Source organism: Coturnix japonica, chromosome 7 (genome assembly GCF_001577835.2).
Source record: "Coturnix japonica isolate 7356 chromosome 7, Coturnix japonica 2.1, whole genome shotgun sequence".
NCBI classification, from domain to species: Eukaryota; Metazoa; Chordata; class Aves; order Galliformes; family Phasianidae; genus Coturnix; species Coturnix japonica.
In genome coordinates this window covers 22,778,653-22,803,274 of record NC_029522.1, presented here as the reverse complement: position 1 = coordinate 22,803,274, position 24,622 = coordinate 22,778,653, and the positions used below count along the sequence as shown (strand labels likewise).

The window sequence follows — 24,622 nt, the reverse complement described above, 5'->3', positions numbered from 1 at the left end:
TAGCACCTATTTACATTTCTCTTTATGACCCATAGTGGTCTAGACTGTGGTCTAGATCTTGTAAATCAAATTAGCTCTCCTGATTTCAATTACTGCTTATTTGCCTGCAATATTCTGCTTTTAATTTTAGCATTTACTTTTAATCTTACAATACATCATGTTATGTGTATGGCTTTAACCACAGTCCTCGTTTGGAGTAAGTCTGAGTTTGGTTCTGATAAATCAAATTACTGGATTATAAATTCTTAAAAAACAGAACAAAACAATGTATTTTTGCAAATTAAAACCTAGAGAGAAGTATTTGACCACATTGTTTTAAGGAGTAGGAGATTTGATGGAGAAGCTTTAAGGTGATGAAAGATTTTAATCTAACGCTTATTAGAAACAATCTGAACAGCTAATGAATCAGCAAAGTGTTTTAGAGAGGAGTGGAAAAGTAAATTCTAAAAAGCAGTGACATTTTGTCTCTCCTTATCTGATACAAACCTTCACTGAAAGTAAATTCATATAGATAAGTATTTTCTAACCAGCACCTCTGTAGCTGATCAACATACAATCTTGTTGTCCTTATCTTCCATCACTGGTATCAGCCCATTTACTCCTGTATTACATGTGTGTCTGGAGAGGTAAAAAACTCATGGGGTTTGTCCATGCTGGTTTTATGGCAGGACACTCTTTGTGTATTGTACTGTTTATGAGATTCTAAGTGCTGTTGGTTTCCTACCAATGCAAGTAGCTTTAGGTGAGCTGGTTTGTTTTTTCAGTTTTTCCTCATTAGTGCATACAACAGGTAGGAAAGTTCTCTTGAAAACATAAAAATGCTAATACCAAATCATCTAATAAATTCAGTAAGGGCACCATGGCTGACTGGCTCTTTTGCTAGATCTGTGACAGACCCTGCAAGGAAAAATCTCTCAGGAGCTTTCTTCTTACTTGTGCCCAGTTTCATATCAAACTGATGAGATTCAGTAAATTCATCACAGTGCTTTTTCTGGAAAGGAGAAGACCACCTTTTCTCTCCCACAGAAGTCCTTCCCCAGTTTTCTTCTGGCTGTATGCTGATGGAAGGACTGGGCACGCCTTGTGTAATTTAAAAGTCTACATCCATTCAAAATCTGTGTGCCTCAGAAGGGATTAATTACTTCAAGGTCAAACTGCAGTAGTTCTTAGTACAACAAATATATACTACGTGCCAAAGAAGCAAGCTCCTCTACAACAATCAAATACTTAAAGGTGTGAATTCTGAAGTACTTTCCTAGCCACACAGCTTGCTTCCAAACATTAATTCTGGATAAAATCATTATCCCTTTAATTATAACAAGGTATGTGAGTAACTGTCAGCTCTTTTCTGTGCTTCCCTTGTGTCTCTCAGGTTTAGATAACAAGCAGGTGCCTTATCTCTGGTACTTTGCACAGAAGTGCTTCTTGATAATGAATTACAGTATTATCACTTTGCAGAAAAGTTTTCATTTCAATACTGTACTTTCTAAGTTTTCAGCTGGATGCTGGTCCCAGCTTGACCTATTGTGTAGTTAGCAGTTAATCAGACGATGTTCTGCCACTCAGCAAATCTCTAGCAGTATGATGAAGCTTCATTCAGCATAGCTCTCAAGTATGTGTGAGTCCTACTTTTCTTTGGTGCATCCACTTTTTACCACAGGATGGGTTTGCTGTCATCTCAGTTGTCCTTGACCTGGTTTTGCTTCAACCTCTGGTGTACCAGGACACTGCAGTCATCAATGATCACACTTTTCCAAGGTCCACTCCCGAAATCAGTTATGAAGCAAGGATGAGGGAGGGATGACAGGTATCCTTAGTACCTGTCTCACAGCCTTTAAGATTTCGCTTTGTCCAAAACCAGGATCAGGCTGCCCAGGAAGGTGGTGGAGGCACCATCCCTGGAGGTGTTCAAGAAAAGAGTAGATGCTGCACTGGGTGACATGATCTTATTGGTCTTTCCAACCTTAATGATTCTATGAGAAATAGGAATGTAATACACAGCAGAGACGATTTAGTGGTGGGTTGTTAGGGTGGTATGGTTAATTGAGGTTGGACACGATCTTAAAGGTCTTAAGCAATTCTATGAATCTGTGGCAATATAATAATATTTCTAGGTGGGGGGAAGGTATCAGTGCCATTAAAGGTTCTAATGGTATCACCTTTTACAAAAAATGACTGAAGAAAATAAGGTCATTTTCCCAGAGTTGAGGTGAAACCATCTAGTTCACCTTATTCCTTCTTTATTCTGCTCTTAGCCCTCAGAGCACTCAAAGGTCGGTACTTCAATAACTGCAATTGCACCTGTTTTGGTTATTTTCCTTTGTTTCAAGGACATGTTTTGTTATCTACTGCTAAACTGTCCTTGCAAAACTTCCTCTCACTGTTATACTGGCCCTTGTCCATAGCTGCAATCTGGTCTCAAATGTGTTTAGACAGTGTTGTTATTTAGTGCCATTGGTTACCATGACACACAGAATTCAAACGAGCAAGGGAAAACTTGTTTTTCATAAAAACCCTGGCCATCAGAATTGGTTGCCTAAATCAAGAATAGAACAGAGAAACCAAATTGCCTGTTGTTAGAAAGGCAAGTTTCTAAAAGCCAGAGCGAAGGGGAAAAATGCTTTTGTGCCATGACCTGAAATTCATCAAATTCCAGTTCTGTCCCTAAGCTTACAGATAAGATTTTGCAGTAGAACAACAATTGCTACCTGTCTCATTCTCATCAATCAAATCATGCCGAGAAGGCAGCAGGCTCTGAAAGCCCCAGGAAATTGTCTGAGTCTGAAATACTGCAAGTAGATCTTCGGCTTAGGACTTCAAAGGTAAAAAAGCCAGTACAACTAGCTTTCATTTTAATGTAACCAGTGATGATTTTTCCAGTGAATTTCAGTGAATTTGTAAAACCTTCTCCTCTAGGCATGATTTTGAAATAAAACTTCTATTAATTGTGGTTTTTCTTTTACTTCTTTTCTTTACTGCTCTCATTTGATTTTTATTGAGGAGCACTGGTTTGAAGAAGTGAAAAGTTTGAAGTTCAGCACTCGCCTTATTTTGTTATATGCTTCTGGCAGTTGTGACAGTTTCTTTACATCAGTTGGACTTGATGATCCTTGTGGGCCCTTTCCAACACAGGATATTCTATTATTCTGATTCTGCTGTGTAATCCACAAGGACAACCTGATGGGATAACATATGCCTTAACTCAGACTTCTCGGTGTCTGTTACTTCCTATGATAAAGCTTCAAAGTTGGATGAGTGTTTACTGCTCTGCAGTATTGAATATATAAAGAAAAGCCTGAGCTTACAGCCTTACAACTTACATTGTAATGAATCCCTTACAGCTGTGGTTCAGTTACATTGCTGTTTTGTAGTGGATGAGTCAAGCTGAATAAGTATACAGATATCTACATGTGATAAGCTGCTTTTGCAATATAATTTACAAAGCCACTTGAAACTATTGAAGTGGCACTGCTGCTGCTCCTGCCTTTCAGGATTTTCCTGCCCACAAGCTTATACTTCTGATTCATAGATACCTGTGCCAACCCTTATCATGATGCTCCGTTGCTGCCTGCTTGTGGTTACAATCTCAGAAGTCTTGGCTGCTAAGTTACACTTAAGTTGGTCTCTGCTTCCTTGGTCAACCCTCTTTCTTTCTTGATTTTCATGTTTGTAGCATAAGAAACACTTGAAATTCATTCAATCTACTGGAACGATGAGCTGAGCATGTTCGTGCAGCCCTTCTCTTCTTGGGACTTTCTTAGGCATGCAGAGTAGGAAACACACTCTTCCTCTTTAATAGGCTCACATTACCTCAGTATGAAAAACACTGCTGCTCACCTTACAGATGAGGAAGAACCCAGCTTGAGTTTAGTGTCCATGGGATATTCTTCACAGAGCCACTCCAGATACTGACTATGGAGCAAGCAATGAGTAAGCAGTCTGTAGGCTGAAATGTACCTTGAGAATTCAGCTACTTAATTTTCCATGGTTTTGTCTTAAATATTCATACAAGCTATCTGTGGATTTTTGATAAACAGGAGATATGTTCAAAGTGAATGAGATCCAGTTCACGATTCAGCCCACATATAAATGGAGTTGAAAGATTTTCCTCTTCATTGATTATTATTGATTGATCTTTCGTACATAGATTTGAAAGAATTTTAACTGTAACTCGAAACTAATTTACTCAGCAATACCTACAAAGAGTCTACTATACTTCGGGGATTTTTGGTTTTTTTGTGTGTGTCAAATGACATAATACAAGATATCATACAAATCTTGCCTTACTTAAAAAGGTCTTAATTTAAAAGGGTGACCACATTTTATTCTAGGGAGTTTGAGTGGGGTTTCAAACCCTTCGTCACTGCTTCTGCTGAAGATGATGGTATGCTGCTTGACTGGATTAAGTAATGTATTTTAAGCTTCTGAATCTATCGATACCACTGGGAAGCTAATGCAGCTGTTCAATCCTTAATCATTTTTCCAGTTTTTTCTCTTTTAGTATTACATATACTAAAAAATATTTTAACTTCTATTCCCTCAAGGACTCTTTTTGTTCTTTGTGTGCTCTTCTGTGGTGACCACTTCTGACTGCAAAGGCAGGTCTTAGTATGTCTGTTGCCATTACTGATGCAAGATTTTACTTACCACACATTTAATACTGAAAATCTAATGGAGTCTTCATGTCTCCCTTGTTTATGAAAGCATTGTATGTCCTCCTTGCCCTTTGGCTTACATTTGTGTTTTGCCAACACATTGCATTCATGAGAAAATCATTAATCTATTAACCTTAGCTTGCTGATTTAATTTACAAACTTTAGTTAGAACTAGTTTTCTATGGCTGCATGTGTAAAACAACAAACTTCTGAAAACTTAATTGCTTAAGTGGCTCCCTTGTCTATGTTATGATATCAGATGTATCACACTGAGTTTTTCCTAGATCAAAAAAAAAAAAAAAAAAGTAATTACCTATTTTAATATTTGCAGTAAGTGCGTAGTGCCCAGCCAGAGCTGGCATCTCTGATCCCAAAGGGTCATCAGTCTGAACCCATCAATTTAACACATTCTGCTGAAAAGGCCATCACCATCTCCCATTAGATAATGAAACACATCAAGGCTGTTCTTTCAGAATTAAGGAACAGATTCTCATCTGTCAATCTGGACGAGAGACAGAATGATTTGGCTGCCATTTATATATTAAATTATTATAATGATAATAATGGTGAGGTACAACAGCCGCATGATCTTTTGGGTAAGTAAGTGGTCTGTGTGCCACATTTGAGTTAAATAATGCAGATAAAAATATCTACAATATAAAAATGCACTGTGCCCAGTCCCTTTGCTATCCTAGCTAACTAAGTACTTTGTCATTAATTCTGAGAAGGAAAAGTCCAGTCTTATTCAATTAAAATCAAGGCTTGTTCAAAAGTTTCCAACCTGTATAATTCAGTGAGGAATAAAGGGCATTATTAAATTAGTTTAATTAGATTAGTGTTGCCACATAATTTTAGCAGTTCAGATTTGATTTTGGCAGTGGCATCATTGACATGGTTTCTTCTTCTTTTGTTAAACTGAATTTCACTTTGTGTTTGGGGAAAATCAGAGATGGAGATTTTGTCAGAAAAGTAGTGTTATGATACCCTTAATGATAAGAAGGAAAAAGGCAAAAGTGATAATAAAATATGGGAAATTAAGGATTTTCTTAAAACTGAATAGATAGTCTACATTTTGAAATAAAAATTTTGGCTTAAAATTAAGGAATTTGTTTAAAGGGCTGCATTATCTAAACAGCACAGATTTTTTTAAAGCCAGTTCAAGCATATCTGTTTATCTCCAGAAAGAGCTAATAAAAACCCCTTTAAGTTTGAGCCACATATATGTGTACATAGACATAGTTTTGCTTGCACCTACTAGAGACTTATGCAGAAGTAATTTAGCTCCTTCTCTTAAAGTGGCTGAATATCAACTACATATTCATATGTCAGTTAAGCACAGTACATCCAGTATGAGCATTTCAATGGCTTTTTCTCCTTTAGAAGAGGGCAGTTTTTTCCTCAACAAGGAAGTTGGCTCACACTCGAAATGCACATCTTGCTGGGGAAGATAAATTAATCTGTTATTGCTTCATTAAAGAAGGAGTGTGAGATGGGGTAAGAATCAATCCAGAAGCTATGGCCCATGATCAGACATTCTTCCAGTATGTGTCCTTCCATCTCCCCATTCCTCATTAGGACAGAGCATTTTGTTTTTTGAAATAAAAACTAAATAGCCAGAGAATTTGGCAAATAATTTATGCCTGACGTTCCTCCAAAGTCAACAACTTCAAGCTCTAGTCATCCTTGCTGGATCAAAATGGAAACAAAACAGCCATTTGCTCACTCACTGGGATCCAAGTAATGCACTGACTAGAAAGGAATCACTGGCTTGATTGATTAACCATCACAAATGTTGCAAATGTTCACAGGTAATCAAAGTAGCTGAGGATGGATATAGTGAAAATCCCTTGTACAACCAGTAACAGATACTTTACTTGTAACAGTTGAGAAACAGTCCGTGAAAAAGCACATTGTACTGACCTAAACTTTACATGTTAGAAAGATAAGCACAAAAAATTTGAGCCTTTCAGTGGAAAGCCAGAGGCTAAGAGGTCTTTTAGGAGAAGATGTGTTGATAATTCCTTCACTTGTGTAGATGGTTACATGATGTATTAAGAGTGTTTGACAGCTAAACTGTGTGTAATTATTTACCAGTATGTTCTTTAATGTGTACCTAACAGGCCTATCAGCCTCAATTTTGATTCTTCAGACATTTGATGGTGTCGGCAGAGTATAAAGTAATCTCCATATTTCTTCACATTGCTGAGCTTGATTTTATAACCTTAACAACTCCTTAAGATTTAGATTACATCTGAAACACACACTTTTTCTGGGTGTGGTATGATTGAAGACAAACATTAACATGCATCCCCTCAACTAAGACAAGCAGAACTGTTTTTTGTTTGGTTTTTTTTGGTAATATTTCCTTCAAATACATTTGGCATCATTTTTGCCTTGACTTTCTCTAGGGATGTAGCCATTTTTGCTTTGTTCCTGTCTGTCTGTCCTTACAACCTTTGGAAATCTTGGCTCAATTATTCAGTTTTTTAAGGAAGGGTGGGCAAAGTCAAACACTTTACCTCAATTTCCATGAAAGCTATAGGCTGGAGAGAAAAAGAAGACCAGGTTAGACTAGCAGTGAAGGAAAGGCAGCAAGGACTCAGCAATTCTAAGTTCTGTTTAGCAGCAACTGACTGACCAGCCACCACATGCCTTCCAGTGGTCATGCATGTAGGTAAACAGGAGCTGCGGCAATGTACTTTCCATTCCCAATCTGAGATGCTGTGGAAGTGAGTCACTGTATACAGTGGTGGGATTTACGGGATAGAGACATACATCCAAAAGTAAGAGTGTTTCTCTGTCTCTGCTGCTAGCAGAAAGCTTGTTCTAAGAAACATAGACTTGAAAGAAATGTGGCCATTAGTTTATTAAGGCTGCTAAATGTCTGTTTCTAGTTTTGAGATGAAAAGGCTTGACCTTGTGCTTAAATAACAGGTCATATGACCTAGAAATCAACTGGAACCTGGTGAAAGCCTGTGGTTATGTACAAAGATATTATCCTGACAATTTAAAGAATCTAGTGTCTAGCTACCTTCCTTAGAAAAGTATAGTAATTTTCCCAACATGGGCAGCTTTTTTCCTTTATGTCTCATTCTCACCACCAATAGTTTGTTGCAAAGTGTTTCTACAGGTGATAATTCTTGGAAACAAGAGCTGTCTGCACTGCATCCCCTTGCTTATTTGGTATGAATTGAATTCAGCTACATCCAGTTCCTACACCAGTCCTAGCCTAAGGCGCTGTTTGCAAAGCACTGCAAGTAGAAATGTCAGGATATTTAGCATATGCTCTTTAGGGACACAGAGATCTTTCTTGGAACACTGATGAGGGTAGTATTATTAATGGAGATATCTGCAGTGGAAACAAGTTTTCAAATGCTTTAAATATTGAACACGTTAAACAAAGAAAATAAGACATATTGAAACACCTAAGAAACTTGCAAGGCAAATAATAGCTCAAGGCAAAAACACTTCCATTTTCCAAGGATTCTGCAATGAATATGTAGATTTCTTTTGCATATCTGCTGCATTTAAAAAGAAAAGGCCTGTTTCATTATCTGAAAAGCATTTATATTTCAGTCCAAGCTGTCTGAATTGAGTTGAGCAATTTTAGCAAAACTTCTTTAGTATCTATCAGTTATTTGAGCAGTTCTGGACAGATTGTGCAATAATTGTTGGGAGAGAAAAAAAAAAAAGATAGAAAAAAATCTTGCTTGGCTATTGTTTTTGGACAGTTGTCTAGCATTATTTGACAAATAGCATATTGAAGACGTTAACAGCTGAGCAGAAAAAGCCTGAACTGAAGCCATATACAGAATATTTTTCATTGAGGGACTTACACTGTTGTGAGATTCATTTGAAACTCATTAATATTGTTCCTCTCTCTTAATAAACAGTGAACTGTCAGTAGCATGTAGGTGGAGAGATAATAAACAGCTTGGTGAGATATTTGACCCCTGGAAAGGAGTCTATGTGATCTGTGCTGTCTTCACAGGTGCTACACAGAGGACACCCCTTCTTGCAGGAAAATCAGTTGAGCTCTTGGAGAAGTGTGATGAACCCTGGGGGAAAGAGTGGGAATTTCTCTTCCCATTAACTAGGAAGCTAACAAAGAAGACTAGCTTAGGTAAGTGGCCTAGGTTTCTGGAGTCTATAATTAGGGAAAATAAATCTCAACAATTACTGTTAGCATTGCTCAGCCATCCCTTTCCAAAACCTGCACTAAGGGGTTGGCCTTTCTTAAAGGTAATCAGACCTTTTTCATGAAGCTTTTGACATGTGCTGCTCTTCAGTGCTAGATGTCTCTCCAATAGATGCTTGAAGAGTATTATATGTCTGCATTAGGCTGACTATCTTGCATACATATTTTCTGAAGCAAATTTATCCTGCTTAAATTGGATATTAGTACACCCCAAAATAGAAGATAATCCTATTTAGGTTCATCTTCTACTAAGGAGTCATTTTTGTGTTACTTATCACTTGATTGGCTCTCTGTAGACAAATGCTGACTTTCATACAACTTGGAGGACCATAATCATCTCTGAGGCTTCTGCTTCTCTTTCGAATCTGGTTGAAACTGGTTAGTGGATACAAAAGTTCTTGATGAGAAGTGACAGATGGGTGAACAGATGATTAAGCAGACAGATAGACAGCAGGAACTCGTAAGACTCATTTCATTAGGAAACTGGACTGAAAACAGAAGTGGCAGTGGGTGGAAGTACTTGGATGATGTTCATATAATGGTCATCAATTAAAATTGCCTTTTTTTTTTTTTTTTTTTTTTTTATTTCTTCTCTGTATCACCATTTTTTTTTTTCCCTCAAAGCATTTTTTTTTGCAACAGATTCAAAGAATATAGGCAACATCTCTAATGGTTTAAATAACGAAGGAAGAGCCAAAGGGACAGTGCTGAATTTTTTTTCAGCTCCTCTTTTGGTCAAAATGTTACAGTTTTATAGTTTGGACTATATTTTAAATCTTTAAAGCCAAATTCAGCTTGGACAGCCCTGGCAATTTCAACGGAGGATTAATGTGTGTCATTAAGCAAAGAAATATGGTCTAGTACTTTTCAATAGCAACAAATGCTTGCTAAGGCACTTCTCTAATCACCATATTTTTGGCTTACTGCAAAGCCCTTGGACTAATCCTTTCTTAAATATATGGAATGTACATTCAGGAAAGCTGAGGGTGAATTGCTGTGATTTGAGATGGTTGCTATATTGCAGCTGAAAAGTCCTTCTTGCTGCTAACTCTTTTCCATTTGTGCTGATTCAGCAGAAAACTGGCCCACCAAAAAGAAAGAGGCAGGGGGTATATACTTATTGGCAAACGGATTCAAAGTCAGTGTGTGGTCTGACTGTCTGTAAAGAAGAAGGGCTTTTGTGTAGACAGAGAGGAAGGCAGGAATGTGCTTTCAAGCAAGTGAAGTACATTATTAATCTGTACTCAAAATGAACAGGTTCCCCTAAAAGAGAAGCACAAGGGGGAAAAGAGCTGGATGAAGCTGAGTAATTCTTCATTAGATTGCTCTCAACAGAAAACTCTAGTTTTTCACAGACAAGTGACTCCATTGAAATACAGTGGCTTGGCAAAAGTTGAGGGCATGGTATTTTCTGTGTATGAACATATAGAAGTAAGGGCCCTCTCTCAGCTGTATAAATAGGGACTCTGTGGCTCTGCTCCCCCCTGCCTGCTTGCCTGGAGGGATGTTGCTCTGTCATAGCTGAATCAGCAGCTAACACCAGCAGCAGTCCTTCCTGTCCCATTTACACTTGTAGCAAAGCAGGGCATCGTTCCAATGCACAAAGTGAAATACTGAGTCACACACATGCAGGGTACGATTTGTAAAAGCATGCTCTGCAACGCTGCTTCTGATCCCTTTGAATTCAGTGACGGATCTCCCACAAGTTTCAACTGCAAAATTGGGCCAGTGGTGAAATCTTATAAAACATCCATGTTATGAATATTAGAAACATGAAAGAACCAGTGTTCCAGCATTAAGATCACCAGATGCAGCATCTGCTCATCCTCTCTGTTTTACCAGTTCCTGGATTTATTCACCAGTTGATGCTATAGGCTGAAAATCTTTGCCTTCTCAGCAATCATGAAAGTGCTTGAAAATTTATCAATGTCCTTTTATAACATCCCCAAACTACTTATTATCATCTCCAAAGAAGTGTTTTTTGGAGTAGTATCAGAAGGTCAATTTATCCCACTGAAACACCTATTATTATAAAGAGAGAGAGAGAAAACAACAACAACAAAAGGAAGGAGCCAACAGCTCTAGCGCAGCCCTGGAAAATATGAAGTCATCAGTAGAGTTCAGCCAGAACAGACTGCCATTAAACTCTGTTTAAGAGCCAAGTTCCGCCCTGAGATATGTGTTTGCTGCAGTTTATGTCGGGGGGAGCTGTGCTGTACTTCAGAGCAAGGCTCGGTCAGAAGTGTGTATCCTTTACAAGTCAAAGAGAAGAGTCCACATCCCTTTTGTATTTTTTTGGTTTCCTCTGTGTAGATGGAACAGAATTCTTAAAGAGGTAAATAAAACAGTCCCATGTTTCACAATGCCTGTCAGTTTTGATTCTCTCCTCTGCAGGACCTGAGTGACTGTTTTTGCCTCCAGCAGGCTACCTTCCTAGTGGCTGGTATTTGGGCAGGGTGGGGTGATGCCTTGCTCTCTGATACAAGCCGTGCCTTCAGCGGTGCTGAGCCCCCAGGATTGAATTCCTTCAATTACAAGGTAAAAGAGCTCATTCAAGGAGAGGGAAGGGGGGGAGGTGAGGCTCAGTTCTGCCAAGCTTTGAGCAGGAGGTTGAAGTATTTCATACCAGAAACTCTGGTAAGTGCAAAGGCATTTGTAACCCAGGACACCCCTATAAACACTTAAATACTAATTCAGGCTCAAGAATTTCCTGTGTTTCAGACCTCCTAGATGGCTGTCCTGTGCTTTTCCTTTCCATGTCTAACAGGGATGGTGGCCCATCAGCTCTGCGCTTTTTACAGCACCTTCATGGGCAGAGCTGTAAAAGTGTTTAAGGTTTGATTAGGTGAGAATGCTCAGTGCCATCAGGATTAAACTGATCTTGGCAACCACTTTTCCTGGATACTTTAGCAGAGGTGATTGTGTCCTTGGGAAAGAAGTTCTTCTTTTCTTAATGCTGGTGTTTAAGACAGCCACCTGGGGAGAAACACAGGCAGATCTGGTAAGACCACAGTGTGGCTTCATTGTGCAATGGCCATGAGGGGATGTGAATAATTGTTACCAAGTCCTATCATCTAGAAGACAGATAAGAAATAATATCCGAACAAGGATACAGAACAGGAAGGACAGAGAGGTGTGCCCTGGGAGTCTGGAGAGCTTATATGACCTTCAGCCACAGTTGTGGTGCCGTATTTTGCATTTTTTGCTACATTTCCCCTCTATCCAGCATTATGTCCAGTCTGAGGGAGAAGATGTATGTATCTTTTCAGGGATAAGGAAAGCTTTTGCCCACAGATAACAAGCTGCTACCTTAATATGCCACACAGCAGCAAGCATTTACTAAGCTGGATATCAGCACCTATCCATATCTCCATGGCAGACTTCCTTCCACCACTCACAAGCCCTGGACCTTGCTGCATGCACGAGCGGGAGGTTACATGCCTTAGGGTCTGAGAGCTTCTTCTTAGTTGTTATCTTGAAGGAAATCATTTAGGTAGAAAACAACACTTACTCAATTTTCCGGTTTCTCCTCCAATGAGGAAAATCTGCCCCTCTCTGAGGAAGAAATGATAGACGCAATCTTCAATCACAGGACATTTACTTCCCCTCCCCCAGTTACTGCAATTTCATACCTGACAAAAATAGGCACCAAGGCCTCCAAAGGGATTAGCTTGTATTTCCCCTCTGGCCACTTCCACCAGCTGCTGGAGTCTTATGTGAGCTGCATCACGATTGGAAGAGAGGGAGATCTCCCCAGTGCTTCAGGATCACATCACTTAAGAACTGAACAGTGGGAGCAGGGAGGTGGAAGCCATGCTCCCTCTGCTCTGCTGTTGGCCCCTAGAGAACACAGGACACAGGATATTCTTCCTGCCTGGGGAAGGCTCAGAACAGCTGGGAGCAAAGATGTGACCTTTTCCTTAAAGGAAGTGCAAGTTGTGAAGGGGGTGAAGTCCACTGTTTTATGTTCCATTTCATCTTAAAATTGTGTCAAACTGTTGTACCTGCTCCTCCTTTCTCCCTCAGAGCTTAAAGCTGAGTCTGACTTATTTAGAAATGACACTTTTAAAACTGTTTCACCATCTCTGCTGCCCCGTTGTTGCTCCATGAACCCTCTGACACAAGTCAAATGCAGATGAGATGAAAGAATTCATTCGTCCCAAATGAAGGCAAAGTGTGGAGGATGCAAGAGGAGAAGGGCTTGGCTTGTGCTCTGCTTCCATCTCACAGTTATGTCCCCAGGATGCAGACATTAAGCATCTTGCACAGAATGTGGGAGGAGGAAGAAAAGTCTTTGTTTGAGATTCACAAATTTTAATGGCTTCCAGAAGGGGAAATCTTTTACTGAGGAGCAAAAGCAAAGTTCAGAGAAATGCAAAAACATTTATCTCCCTGGTTGTTTTCCTGCCTGCCAAAAGTGGGAGGAATGGTTTGCTCCTCTTTGGTCAAAAGGGTCCCAGAGGAAGAATGAACTCAGGAGCCATAAACATCTTTTCTTCATGTGCAAAGGACTCAGATCAACAGGAAATATTTTTGGTGGGATACTACAGAATCTGTCTATCTTTATTGCTCCCCACTACAACATGCCTATACTTCTGCTTCCCACAGGAACTCTGATTTACCACTGACAAATCATTTTGCCTTCACTGAAATTTGTAACGATAGTAGATGGAGCTGCATTTGAAGCATGTTCACTAGCTGTCATGGATGGCATTTTTATATGATCACAGAATCATCAAGGTTGGAAAAGACTACTAAGATCATCTATTCCAGTCATCCACCTATCACCAATATTGGCTACTTAGCTATGTGTCATGGTTTTGTAATTTTGTAATTTTGCTATCAGTATTCCACATCATAACATCATGTCAAGTATGGATACTTCTGTTGAATGTGCAGTCCACAGAAGAAGACTACATATCCCAGAGAACAACAGGAGTGACAATAAGTCACGGGACCAGGACTCTATATAATCTCGTTCCCAGGCTGGAGTGCCCTCCTTCTTCTCTCGAACTGCTCGGAGAGTGGGAAGCGTTCCAGCCGTGTCGCCTAGAGTTCACAGTAGGCCTCTCGGTTTTCGGAGACTCTCTCTCTCTGTTTCGTTCGATTTTGTTAGCCTTAATTATATTATATTGTGTTATCTTGTATTTCGATATCATATTTAGTAAAATAAGTTTTTCCTCCTTAGATTGTCGCTGTTTTATCCCACTCCCCTTTTCCCCCTCCTTTCCAGGCCCCAGGGGGGGGGCGTGGGGTGGCTTCCCCTGTCACGGGCATAGGTAAATCTAAGTAACCCGTGACACTATGTCACTAATTTTGTATCTTTCACCTGGGTAAAACTTACTTGCCAAAAAGTAAGGCTGCAGAGACTGACTGTGCTGTATTCCAGTCTCAGAAGCAGCACTCGCTCCATGCACAGATTTGCCAGGTTCTGCATAAGTCTGATAAATCTAAGACCTTATTTCTGCGAATGATTTACAAGATCAGAAATGTGTCTGAAAGAAAATCCTAAGCTATATGGTGACCTTGGATTTTATGCTTTCCCATGTGCATGTGCATACAGCATCCCTTATTTTTGTACTTTGTCATATATTGTGCTGGAAAGTTAGCTTTGACAAGTTGAAAAGTATAAAGATTAGAACGATCATGTTTACATGTATTACCACCTGCTACTTCTCTTCTTCCATGGTGCTTAAATGTTTAGTCAGAAGGCTTTGAAACACGCTACCTGTAATGCACTTAAGAACTCTGCTGGATTTCCAGTTTGCTTTGATCTCCACTGTCTAGAGACTATCTCATAAAATATAAATGAAGTTACTTTGGGGAAAATTATTTTCAAGGAGAAAACCCTAAAATCCTTCCAACTTGATATACTTTGCCAGTTGTTGTGATTCCTAAGGTTGTTTTGTTGTTTTTTTTTTTTTGTGCATTTTATCTTCATGTTTCAGGAGGCCTTCATCTCCATCCAGAATGAGCAATGTAATGAAGGTAGGCCCATCTATGAAGATTAATCCCATCTTCCCATGGAAGATGGATGTGTTCAGCTCCCCTTGCTGAGGGCACTGACATGGTAAGCAATTCTTTGTTGATTTTTGTTTACAAAGTATATAGAAGAAGAGATGATGAATTATTACTTACAGACTAAACAATGCAAAATAAAAATGTTGTATTTCATCAAGAAAAAATGGAAGGATATGAGGGAAAAGATGGTAAGAGATGCTATTAATATTATTAGGAAGGAGACATTGGCTAGAGAGCTGGCAACAGAGGAAAGATTTGGCTAGATCCAGCTATGAGCAAACCAGCTACTTTCTGAGGGCTTTGCAAGCTCACCTTTCCCATCTCACCACATGAAGCTACCATTTGGAATTGGATTAGTTTAAGGAGTAATCTATAGCCCTAAAGCTATCCACTGCTTGAGCTCTAGCCATGGAGGAGAAGTCACCTCTCACTGGGATCAGGGAAAACATCAAAGACAATCAACAAGGTTTCATTATAATTGGGCCCTTTCTGTTAGGAGATCAAAGCTTGCAAAAGAACAACCTACAGATCATCCTTTTTCGACCTGACCTTTTTGTATTCTCTCTGGACATGCTGGTGTTGCCGTGCTGATGTTAGCAGAAGACATTCACTCCACTCTTCTCCATGACTAGTGCAGAAGCAGTATGAATGACAGGAAATGTGGCCAGGTACGCAAAGCATCCCTCATTGTGAAATAAAATCGAGATTTTGAGAAAGAACAAGAAAATTGTGAGTTCCTCTGTTTGTAAAGCAAAGGGGAAGTATAGGAACGTGGCTGTGAATGTCAGTTTTGTTTCCTGGTCTACTCTGCTCAATGCAGGTTTTTCTGCAGACTATTCCTGTGTACATCCCAGTTTTCACCAAGGGCTTAATTGCTGTTAGTCACTGATAGTACAGCCTTCCTTAAAGTAGAAATATATCTCAGTGTGTTCAGTGAGGGAAAACTGTTTTTCTGGAACAGGGACTCCCAGATTTGAGGTCCACTGATGTTATTATGGATGTTGAAGGGAGACAGACAATAATAAACTCTCCCAGTTGTGGGATCCAGGATGTAAAAAACATGTTCCAGGCTCTACATGAAAATTCCTATGTGATGACAGGAAAGATCTGGAGGTGGGGAGATATTGTTTCATAGCAAGTTGTGGAGATGGGAGAGCAAAGAGAAACCAATGGAGAAAAGGGATGGTAGTGGAAGAGGGGGCTGCTCCCAAAGGAAACACAGCCTCAGCTCACTGTCTGACAAAGGAAGATTTATGTCTTCCTTGCCTGTGCTTTTTTCCTTCCTGTTGCTGGGCCTGTGAAACATCCTTGAAAGAATCAAGGAAATGATGTTTAATAATTGGGACCTGAGTGTCTCTCCTTTGCTGAGATACGAGCCCTCACCTGTAGCCATGAGACCAGCATGAAGGAGGTGTAGAGGATATTTGAACTAGACAACATGAAGGGGCAACTGTGAGAGAAAGATAACAATCAGAGACTGGTCCACTCGCTGAGATCATCCTTGCATAAAGATGCATCAAGAATCTAATTTTCTGCTCCCTGTACTGTTCAGCAGAAGGACTGTGCTCATGGCACTGGAATGAACTATCATATAATTAGAAAGACAATCTGCTAGACTACAAATCCTGCTTATAAAAGGTCATTTTTTTTAAAGTTTCAGGAAATAATAGTCTCAACTGAAAATGTGATTTTGTAATAAACTGGTAAATTCCTGGGTCTAGTTTACATTAAGTAAACCTTCAAAATTAAATTCAGCAATGTAGATCCACATAGATCTCAAAACATAGAAATGAAATATAAAAATAGTATCATTTTGAAGTTGAGAATTTTTGAATAGCTGCCCAAATATCCTGAATGATATTTTGCTGGATGACATTTTCACACTAACTCTCCAGAAACCACTAGAAATAGCTTTTCTCTCTGCTTTTTATATATGAAGTTCTTTAATAACTGTGGTTAAGTGATTTCTGAACTATTTGCTTAACCTATCAATTATCTGGTTTAATTAAAGCTGGCCATCAGCATCTGTTTTTCCATCCTTCATTAGGTGATTGAAACATCCAATTAAGAGATGAGAAGCACCTTGTTTTCAGGTTAACAGGATGTTTTTTCAAAGCAAACAAGGCTTTCTTTGGTTGTTGTTTTATAGAGAGAATGAATGTTTACTACACAGAGGCATCAATTAATCTGAAGTAACAACTTGTTTTATCTATTCCAGTATTAATTCATTTGTCCAATAACAGTTTGAGGTAGACACAGAAATACAGAATGCAATTTAATTGATTTTTAAATAAATATTCTGTTTCCAAAGGAAGTTAATGTTTCTGTTAATAATTATTTCTATTTTAGTATGAATATGCTAAAAGAATTGGGTTTTTTTTTCTGTAATTTTTTCCAGGAATTGTAACTGCTGAATTCTCTCAGCACAAAGGAGCTGGTAGAAGAACGCCACCTCAAGAGAAGCTGTAAGTGCTTGAGGTTTAAATTTGTACGTTTTGTTATCTGAGAACTTTTCAGATTTGGACTTTCCTAATCTGGATTCTCCTGTTTTACTCTCATAGAAAATGTACTTCCTCCTTATTTTTTAATTGCAGTTATCATTGCTTTCCTCTCGATTTTTGCTTATGGAGATATGAGTCTTGCAATGGTGTCCAAGATAGATTTAAGCAAATGCTGTGATGCCTAAATTCAATCTATGGAGTGATTCAGTGTCAGCACCTTTGTGAGCTTACAGGCTGTGTCTGTATAAACAGTCAGCAGAGAGACAACTGAATCTGGTGTCTATCTTGAATAAGGCTGCTTTACTGATGCTTTACTGGACCATACAAAGAGGATTTTTTTAAATATTTTTCAACTTTTTCTATATAGCCTAAACCTCTATCTTGTTTTCTTCCTCATTGTTGAGTTTATGCCTCTGCCAAGCCTTCAAAAATCTGGTCATTTTTCTGCTGCTTTTGGAGGTATCTTTCATTATAAAAGGAAAAGATAAGCTTGTGGGTGTTGGTCTGTGAATGGAGAGATGCAGTCAGGGAAATAAACCTCTCTATACCCGTAAGTCTGATTAGTGAAAAGATGCATAAATACTGAAAAGGGGTGTCTGTACATAAGTAAGTCTAAGTCTGCACACAGATGTATACTCTGTATATGCGTACGCTGTGTGTATGATATATATGTTGGTGTACAAAGAACTCAGATCCACTTTGCAGGTTTGCTGTTGCTGAAACAGTGTCTCTTTCCAAATCCAAACACCTGCACATATGTAAAGGCTTGATGTTTGATTGTGCTGAGCTATAAGCTTTTCACACATGCTCTTTGTAATGTGGACTGCCTCCTCAAAGTAGACATTTTAAACATGCAGTCCCCAGGAAAATAGGAATTTATCACTCACGATAACATGAAGCTGTCACAGGGTGTGTTCAAAAGCCCCCCTGCAACTTACTGATAAAAAGCTTAACTCCATTTCAGGGCTTATCTGAAGAAGGAAGACGTAGACCCTCATGAAATAACTGAATTTTTTTTCAAGGATGGAAAAAGAGAGGGAAAGGGAAGGAGCAGAACAACAAATGCAGCAGAGCAAGTTTAACCCATTGAGATTTTCAGTAAAATTTTCTGCTTGATAAGGAAGAATCCTGCAGTGAAACATATGTCAGAAGAGAAGCAGATATGAGAAAGCAGTCTCCTCTGTAGATGAGAAGATTAATTAAGAGGGAAATCACTTAGCCAGATGTCTCATTGGTGAAACTATATGTGCAAGGTACGTCTGCAATGAGAGATCTGCAGAGCAAAGACAGTGCATTTGACTTCTTCGCTAACATTACAGAGAGAAGAGTCTGGTGTGAATTAGATCATGCTGACCCTTGGAGAAACTGAGGAGCATGGATCTGATTTCAGCTACAAATTACGAGCTACATGCCTGTTACCATGCTGCACGGTTGTTGCTTGATACAGTTGAGTTATGAGTTACAAATAAATTATGCAGAGAAAACAGTCCTTTCTTCTATTTGTGCTCATAACTTGCTGGCAAACCCAGACTGATTGCTCCAAATGCCACACTTATTCTTCCACGGAGCAGTTTTACAGAATGCTCTGCAGCCGGTGGATTTTTCAGGAAGTCATTACTGGGGTAACTGTCAAATTCATTTGTCTTAGGAACTGAAGTCTTTCATCAATAAGTTTAAAGCAAGATCTGTGTGCTGAGTACCTGCTCAGCTAAGGTGTTCAGATACCTTTGTCGCTGCTGTGTTGTGTTGACCCCAATTTTTCATGCATTTCCTATCACAACTCAGATGTGAAGCAAAAGAAAAAGACCAAGTTCCTCCCCCACAAAATGAACCAAACTGAAAAACCCATCACAACAAAACAACGAAGATGCCCCTTCTGGCAAGCACTGTATTTTGTAGAACTATAGATTCATAGAACAGCTTAGGTTGGAAGGGAACTTGAAGATCATCTGGTTCCAACCCCCCACTGCCATGGATAAGGTTGCCACAAAATAATTGTGCCAGTTGCTAAATGACTTCTATGTTGCATCTTTTTCCCAAGCATGTATTATAAAATTATAGAGTAGGAAGCAAAGAGTTGTTGCTCAGGGGATCTGTTGGAATCTGTTCTTGTTCCTGTCTCCTACATGTTATAAGTGACTTTCCGTAGCCAAGACTAGCCAGGGAAAGCAGTCATTTTTTCTACTACCTGTAAAATCTCTATGTAGGCTACCAGCTTTTTAGGGAAAGGGTGTCTGCACGGCACCTCTCACAATCAGATCTCTCTGTTGGCTTGAATTTCTCTATGCTATAGGAATACTAATCTCTCCTCAACAATAGAGACAGGCACTCTGCAGAGCAGACACACAAACAGACTTTCATTAGAGAATGCAGTCCCCAAAGCCTGTTTTACAAAAGGCTTTGCTGATTGGACTCAGTCATTTGAACAGTGATGGGTACAGTGTATGTTCCACAAGAGCCTCGAAAGAAAGGTGCAGCAGTATCAGCAGTGAGATGCAGACATGGCACAATTCTGTGTTAGTAATGGGCTTAAACACAAACAGCCAAAGCTGAATCTTTAACACCTATTATGTAAACTGTCCAGAGAAATTCTGTCCTCTCACCCAGTTTAACAATTCACCAGCATTTCTGTTGTTAATTACTGAAATTTCAGGTGCATTCTGAGCAGACTTTCACATCCCCATCTCTGGTGTTGAGGCTGTTGAGGAGAAGCCCTGGAGTATAAAGCCAAATTTTCCAATTCGTATGCACAGTGGTGGAAGACAAATATACAGGCAGAGGCTTTCAATTTACATAAATTGTTGATGGCACACATTTTGAGCCTTCTGTGCTATAAATGGGAGGTTAATACGATCTACAATCTACAGGTTTCCTCACTTATAAATACTCACGGATTTCCACTTGTTTCTGTCATCAGTAGCCCCTATTTTTTGTTTGTTAGTTACTGTCACAGGCAAGTGATTGAGGCTGATGAAATCAAATCTGCCTCCAGAGCAGGAATAGTGTGGATAAAACACTAAAAGACCATTTGAGACCATTCCACAGGCCACGGGTGAAAGTACTGGTGTTGCTCCATGAACATTCAAAGGACCACTTTACAGCCTTTGATATTCAGTCTTGCCTTCTCTGATCACCTTCTCTGTGGGGATGGACACCTTTGAACCCCAGCAATGGCTTTGCATAGCTCACTGCTTCTCCAGACTGCACTTTCGACCCAGTGACGCTGGTTTACGTGAGTGCTGCACTTCATGTGAGTTGCTCGTTGCCTCAGAACTGGAGTCACTGCAGTCCAACAGGAAGAGGGCAAAAGCTGCAGTTAGAGATTGCCAAACTTGTGGAATTCTTCCAATTTTGTAATAAGTCAGGCACTTACTTCCTGTGCATCTGAGCAGTGTTTGGAAGAAGCAAATATGTCACTAGAAGGTGATATACTTAGAAATTATGTATTTGAAAGTTGGGAAGTTCGCATCTCTTTAGTGAAGTTAGGTCTTCTTAATAAAAATAACAACAATAATGACATGAAAAAGAAGAAAGAAAATGGAGATACATTCACAGCACAATATTGAATCCAAGCCAATGAATTTGAGGTCCCAGCTCCATTTTTGGCTTTGTTAGAAGACTTCTTTCCTTCGGTATTCCTGGATTCTAGCCACATGCAAATGTCTGTTACAGAAGAATGATGGAGTAAATATTTTACACACTGCCTAGTATCAGCAGACTGAACTACTGGCTCACTCAGCTCTCCATTGAGTATACAGAGACCCCACCGAGAGTGATGGGATGTTGGAGCTAAGCATGGCTCCCTGACATTATAAGGTATGGTACCCCCATTGAGAAGCAGAATACATTTGCTGACTTTGCAGAAGTGAACAGTTTAAATCTGAAACAGCAATCTGCTCCCACATGGATTGATAGGATTGTACTGCTCTTATAGAATTAATAAAAATCCCTGATCAGCTGCAAGTGAACACAAGGAGATAAGCAAAGAATACAAGCAATTAGGTAACTTAACCCTGCTTAATTTAAATCGGTAGGCAGCTGCTCTAAGGTCTCACCTGCAAGTACCCAGGAATAATTAATATAGTCAGTAATAATTAATATATTGAGTCTAGTCAAAGGGTTTTGGTGATTCTTTATATGTTTTTACACCCATTTAAAAGATTTTCATTATACTTCTGAAGCAAATGCGTTTTCCCAAATATGCTGCCTTTCTGTAACACATCTGCTGTCCATACTGTGCTGCCCCTGGTAGTACATCAGCTTTTTGATGTCTTATAACTTACAAATATTACTGGAATTTTACTAACAAATAAGACCTTTGTCCCCAGCCCTGGTCCCCAAAACTTCATCCACTATACAAATAACGCCCTGGTTTTACTGTGCCAGATTATGTTACAGATTTCTCTTTAATTTTATTCTTTCTCTGTCATTTGATCCATATAATTAAAAAATAAACAGATAAACAAACAAACAAACAAACAAAAAACACCAAAAACAATAATCAGAGGGACACAATGTGAAATAAGATACATTCTGTATGAATCAGTATGAGAAATTATGAGGGCAAGTAAAGAATAGACAGTCTTTTTTCTTTTTTCTTTTTTTATCAGGCTGAATTCTTATTCTAGCAGGATTGAAAACCACTTATTTGGTGTTTTGAACTGGTTCTTGGCTTGTCACCAGGCCAAGACTGTCACTAGACATGAAAACTTTGGTCTGGACCCTTGGTGATACTGCACAAGGAGCAAAATGAACCTCACTGAGTCACTGCTGCCCTCCTGCACATGTAATTAAGAGCACCAGTGGAAGTTTATTCACACTTTTGTAAACCCAAACTCAGGATCCTGAATTAGCCTGCCTGTTTCTTTCCTGTCTATTACAGAAAAACAAACGTTAACAGAAACAATAGTAAACAAGTCATTATCGCCTAAACTGCTGAGTAATATAGAATAACATATAAGAGCTATCATCTAATCTTTGGAGTTTGTTGGAACTTGCAAAAAAGAAATAAAGGGTAAACAGAAATTGCTGCCTGGGATTCCAGAGCTACTGCTCGCTGGGCTGTTTCTGCTGGATCAGCCTGTCCCATTGAAAGCTCAGGAAGCACCGCTGCCATTAGCTTCCATATAGACCAAATATTCTGACAGCACAGCCCAAATTTCCAGCAGCTCCCAGCAATCCTGTCTGTACATTTTGTCTTCATTACTGATACCACAGAATGATAAACAATTCTGCTATTGGCAATTTGTTTATTAAAAATATTACAAAATTACTATCTCAAATTAAAACAGGAAAGATTATACCAAAATCATGAAGGAGAGGGTCACATCCTGCTGTTGCAGCGCTGAAAACTTTCCTCAGTTTATCAGACCAGAATCCATCCCCTTCTCTTCCGCTTTCTTTTTTTATGCTAACCCAAAAGGAATGCAGGCATGCTGCCGTTAAGCATCTGTGTTCACTTGACTGTTCAGGCCAAATTCTCTTTCCAAGTTCACTAAAATATGCAGAGTTATGCCAGCAGAGGACTTGCCCTCTTGCACCCTCCCTTTCTGAGAAGCGAACTTGCTTGTCCTTAAGCCCCCGTTTCTACATTTCCAGAGCAGAAATACATTGTGACTTTAAATATAGATGGTCCGTTTGTGGCTTTGCGTCTCATGTTACACGCAGACAGCCTGGGACTCTAAACAGAAGTTGGGCAGCACCATTAATAGCTTAGAAAAGCATCAGGAAGTTTTCGAAATGCTCTATATTTTCATTCCTGGAGGTGGGGTGGGGAGGGAAAAACATTTAAACTTTCTTAAACCACAGTTTAGACAGAAACATTACTGACTTTGCTTGGTCCTATTCAGGAGTTGGAGTCTGCAGAGCCGTTTCAGTTCTTCACACACATGCACGTACACACACACACAAAGAATTAAAATGGAAAACAGTTTCATTGCAACTTTTTTCCTTCAGGATGAGTCTCAAACATTCTTTTTCTTTTCGTTTTCCCTTTCACATGAAACACATTTGACAATCCTTTCCTGAAGCGGCAGACTGGTAAACCCACTCTTACTGCAAGGAGGGGGGATAAGGGTACTCACGTGGTTGAGATGTCGTATTGTTTTGGTAACTCATAATTTACGCCTTTGAAAAATGCCTTATTTGTGTTGACAGCCTCTCTTCCCTGCTCAGAACCGACGGCGGGATTGAGCAGAACAGCTGGAAGAGCCCAGGAAAATGCAGCTCTTGTTCAGGCTCTCCTTTCCTGGCTCCTGACCCCTTTACAACTGGAAAAGGAAACAGCACATGTGTCATTCTCTTTTGCCTGTGTAGCTCACATGAGCGGGGAGGGGCACACATTTGCAGATAGCAGTAACTGTATTCAAGTTTTGCAAGTTGGATGTATTCCATCCCTTTGCTTTTACTAGCCAGCAACCAGTGGAAAGAAAATGCTCTTTACTTTCTCAGCCAAATTCAGACGCACCTATTAGATTCACCTCCCAAGCCCCTACTGACATTATTTAAGTGCAAAACTCACTGCGCTGTGAGTCCCCTCCAAAAATGCCCGTCATCGCTGGGTGAGATCAAGATCAGAGCTTCCAAGTTTTATTGCCCAGCAGCATCCTTACACTCACAGTCTGATCCTGTCCTTTTAATGGGTGAAAGCTGAGAATGGCATTTACTGGGTCAGAGACATTGCATCTGCATAGAGCGTGAATCTGAAGCGCATTCAGAGTGAGAAATAACCTGTGGCTGAGACACAGGCTGACACATGGGTAACTCCAGTCCTGGGCTCTAACACAAGATTCTTGTGGTATCTCGGGCAAAGCACTTCATCTCTGCCTCAGTTTGTCATCTGCAGAAAAAAGATGACATGTTTTTTTCCTTCTAGTCGTGGTATTTGTATTTTAATCCACAGGGAAGTGTTCTTTATAAATAGAATATGTTCATTGGTCTGCATTACTCCTACTTTGCAGCAAGTTTTTCAGCCTGGACTAGGCTACCAGCTCCCTTGTTTATATTGCTACTATTAGCTATTTCTGTGCTGTGGTGCATCCACATTCACCATTACTGCATACTCCAGTTACTGCAAGTGTCCATATACAGTGAACACCGTGAGCTGTGACTTCTAGGTCCTATCAAAACACAAGTCCTTTATAACACATCTGTCTTAGACAGTATGAAGAGTGGGTGAAGTTTTTGTTTTCCTAGTCCCTGTGAGTCAGGATGAATTAACTGCCTGTCTGTGACAGCAAAAACACAGT

General features: G+C 39.6%; 1 protein-coding gene and 1 long non-coding RNA gene across 4 annotated transcripts in view; one reads left to right on the top strand and one right to left on the bottom strand.

Moving 5' to 3' along the window:
* The window catches only part of GYPC (glycophorin C (Gerbich blood group)), a 31,675-nt gene extending 7,981 nt beyond the window's left edge, over window positions 1-23,694 (bottom strand). Inside the window, exon 1 of the mRNA XM_015868810.2 lies at window positions 23,459-23,694. Coding sequence (XP_015724296.1) covers window positions 23,459-23,492 — 34 coding nt within the window. The 5' untranslated portion in view covers window positions 23,493-23,694. The remainder of the gene's footprint in view (window positions 1-23,458) is intronic.
* Window positions 9,522-18,861, top strand: LOC107316838. Of its 3 annotated transcripts, XR_004307924.1 has the most exons (6): window positions 9,522-11,188; window positions 11,278-11,391; window positions 14,802-14,923; window positions 15,475-15,542; window positions 17,273-17,339; window positions 18,340-18,861. It is a non-coding gene; the product is annotated as an uncharacterized LOC107316838 (long non-coding RNA). The 3 variants fall into 3 exon arrangements; XR_004307923.1 differs by having other exon boundaries at window positions 9,522-11,391; XR_004307925.1 differs by lacking the exon at window positions 15,475-15,542 and having other exon boundaries at window positions 9,522-11,391.
* Window positions 23,695-24,622: the final 928 nt, after the last annotated feature.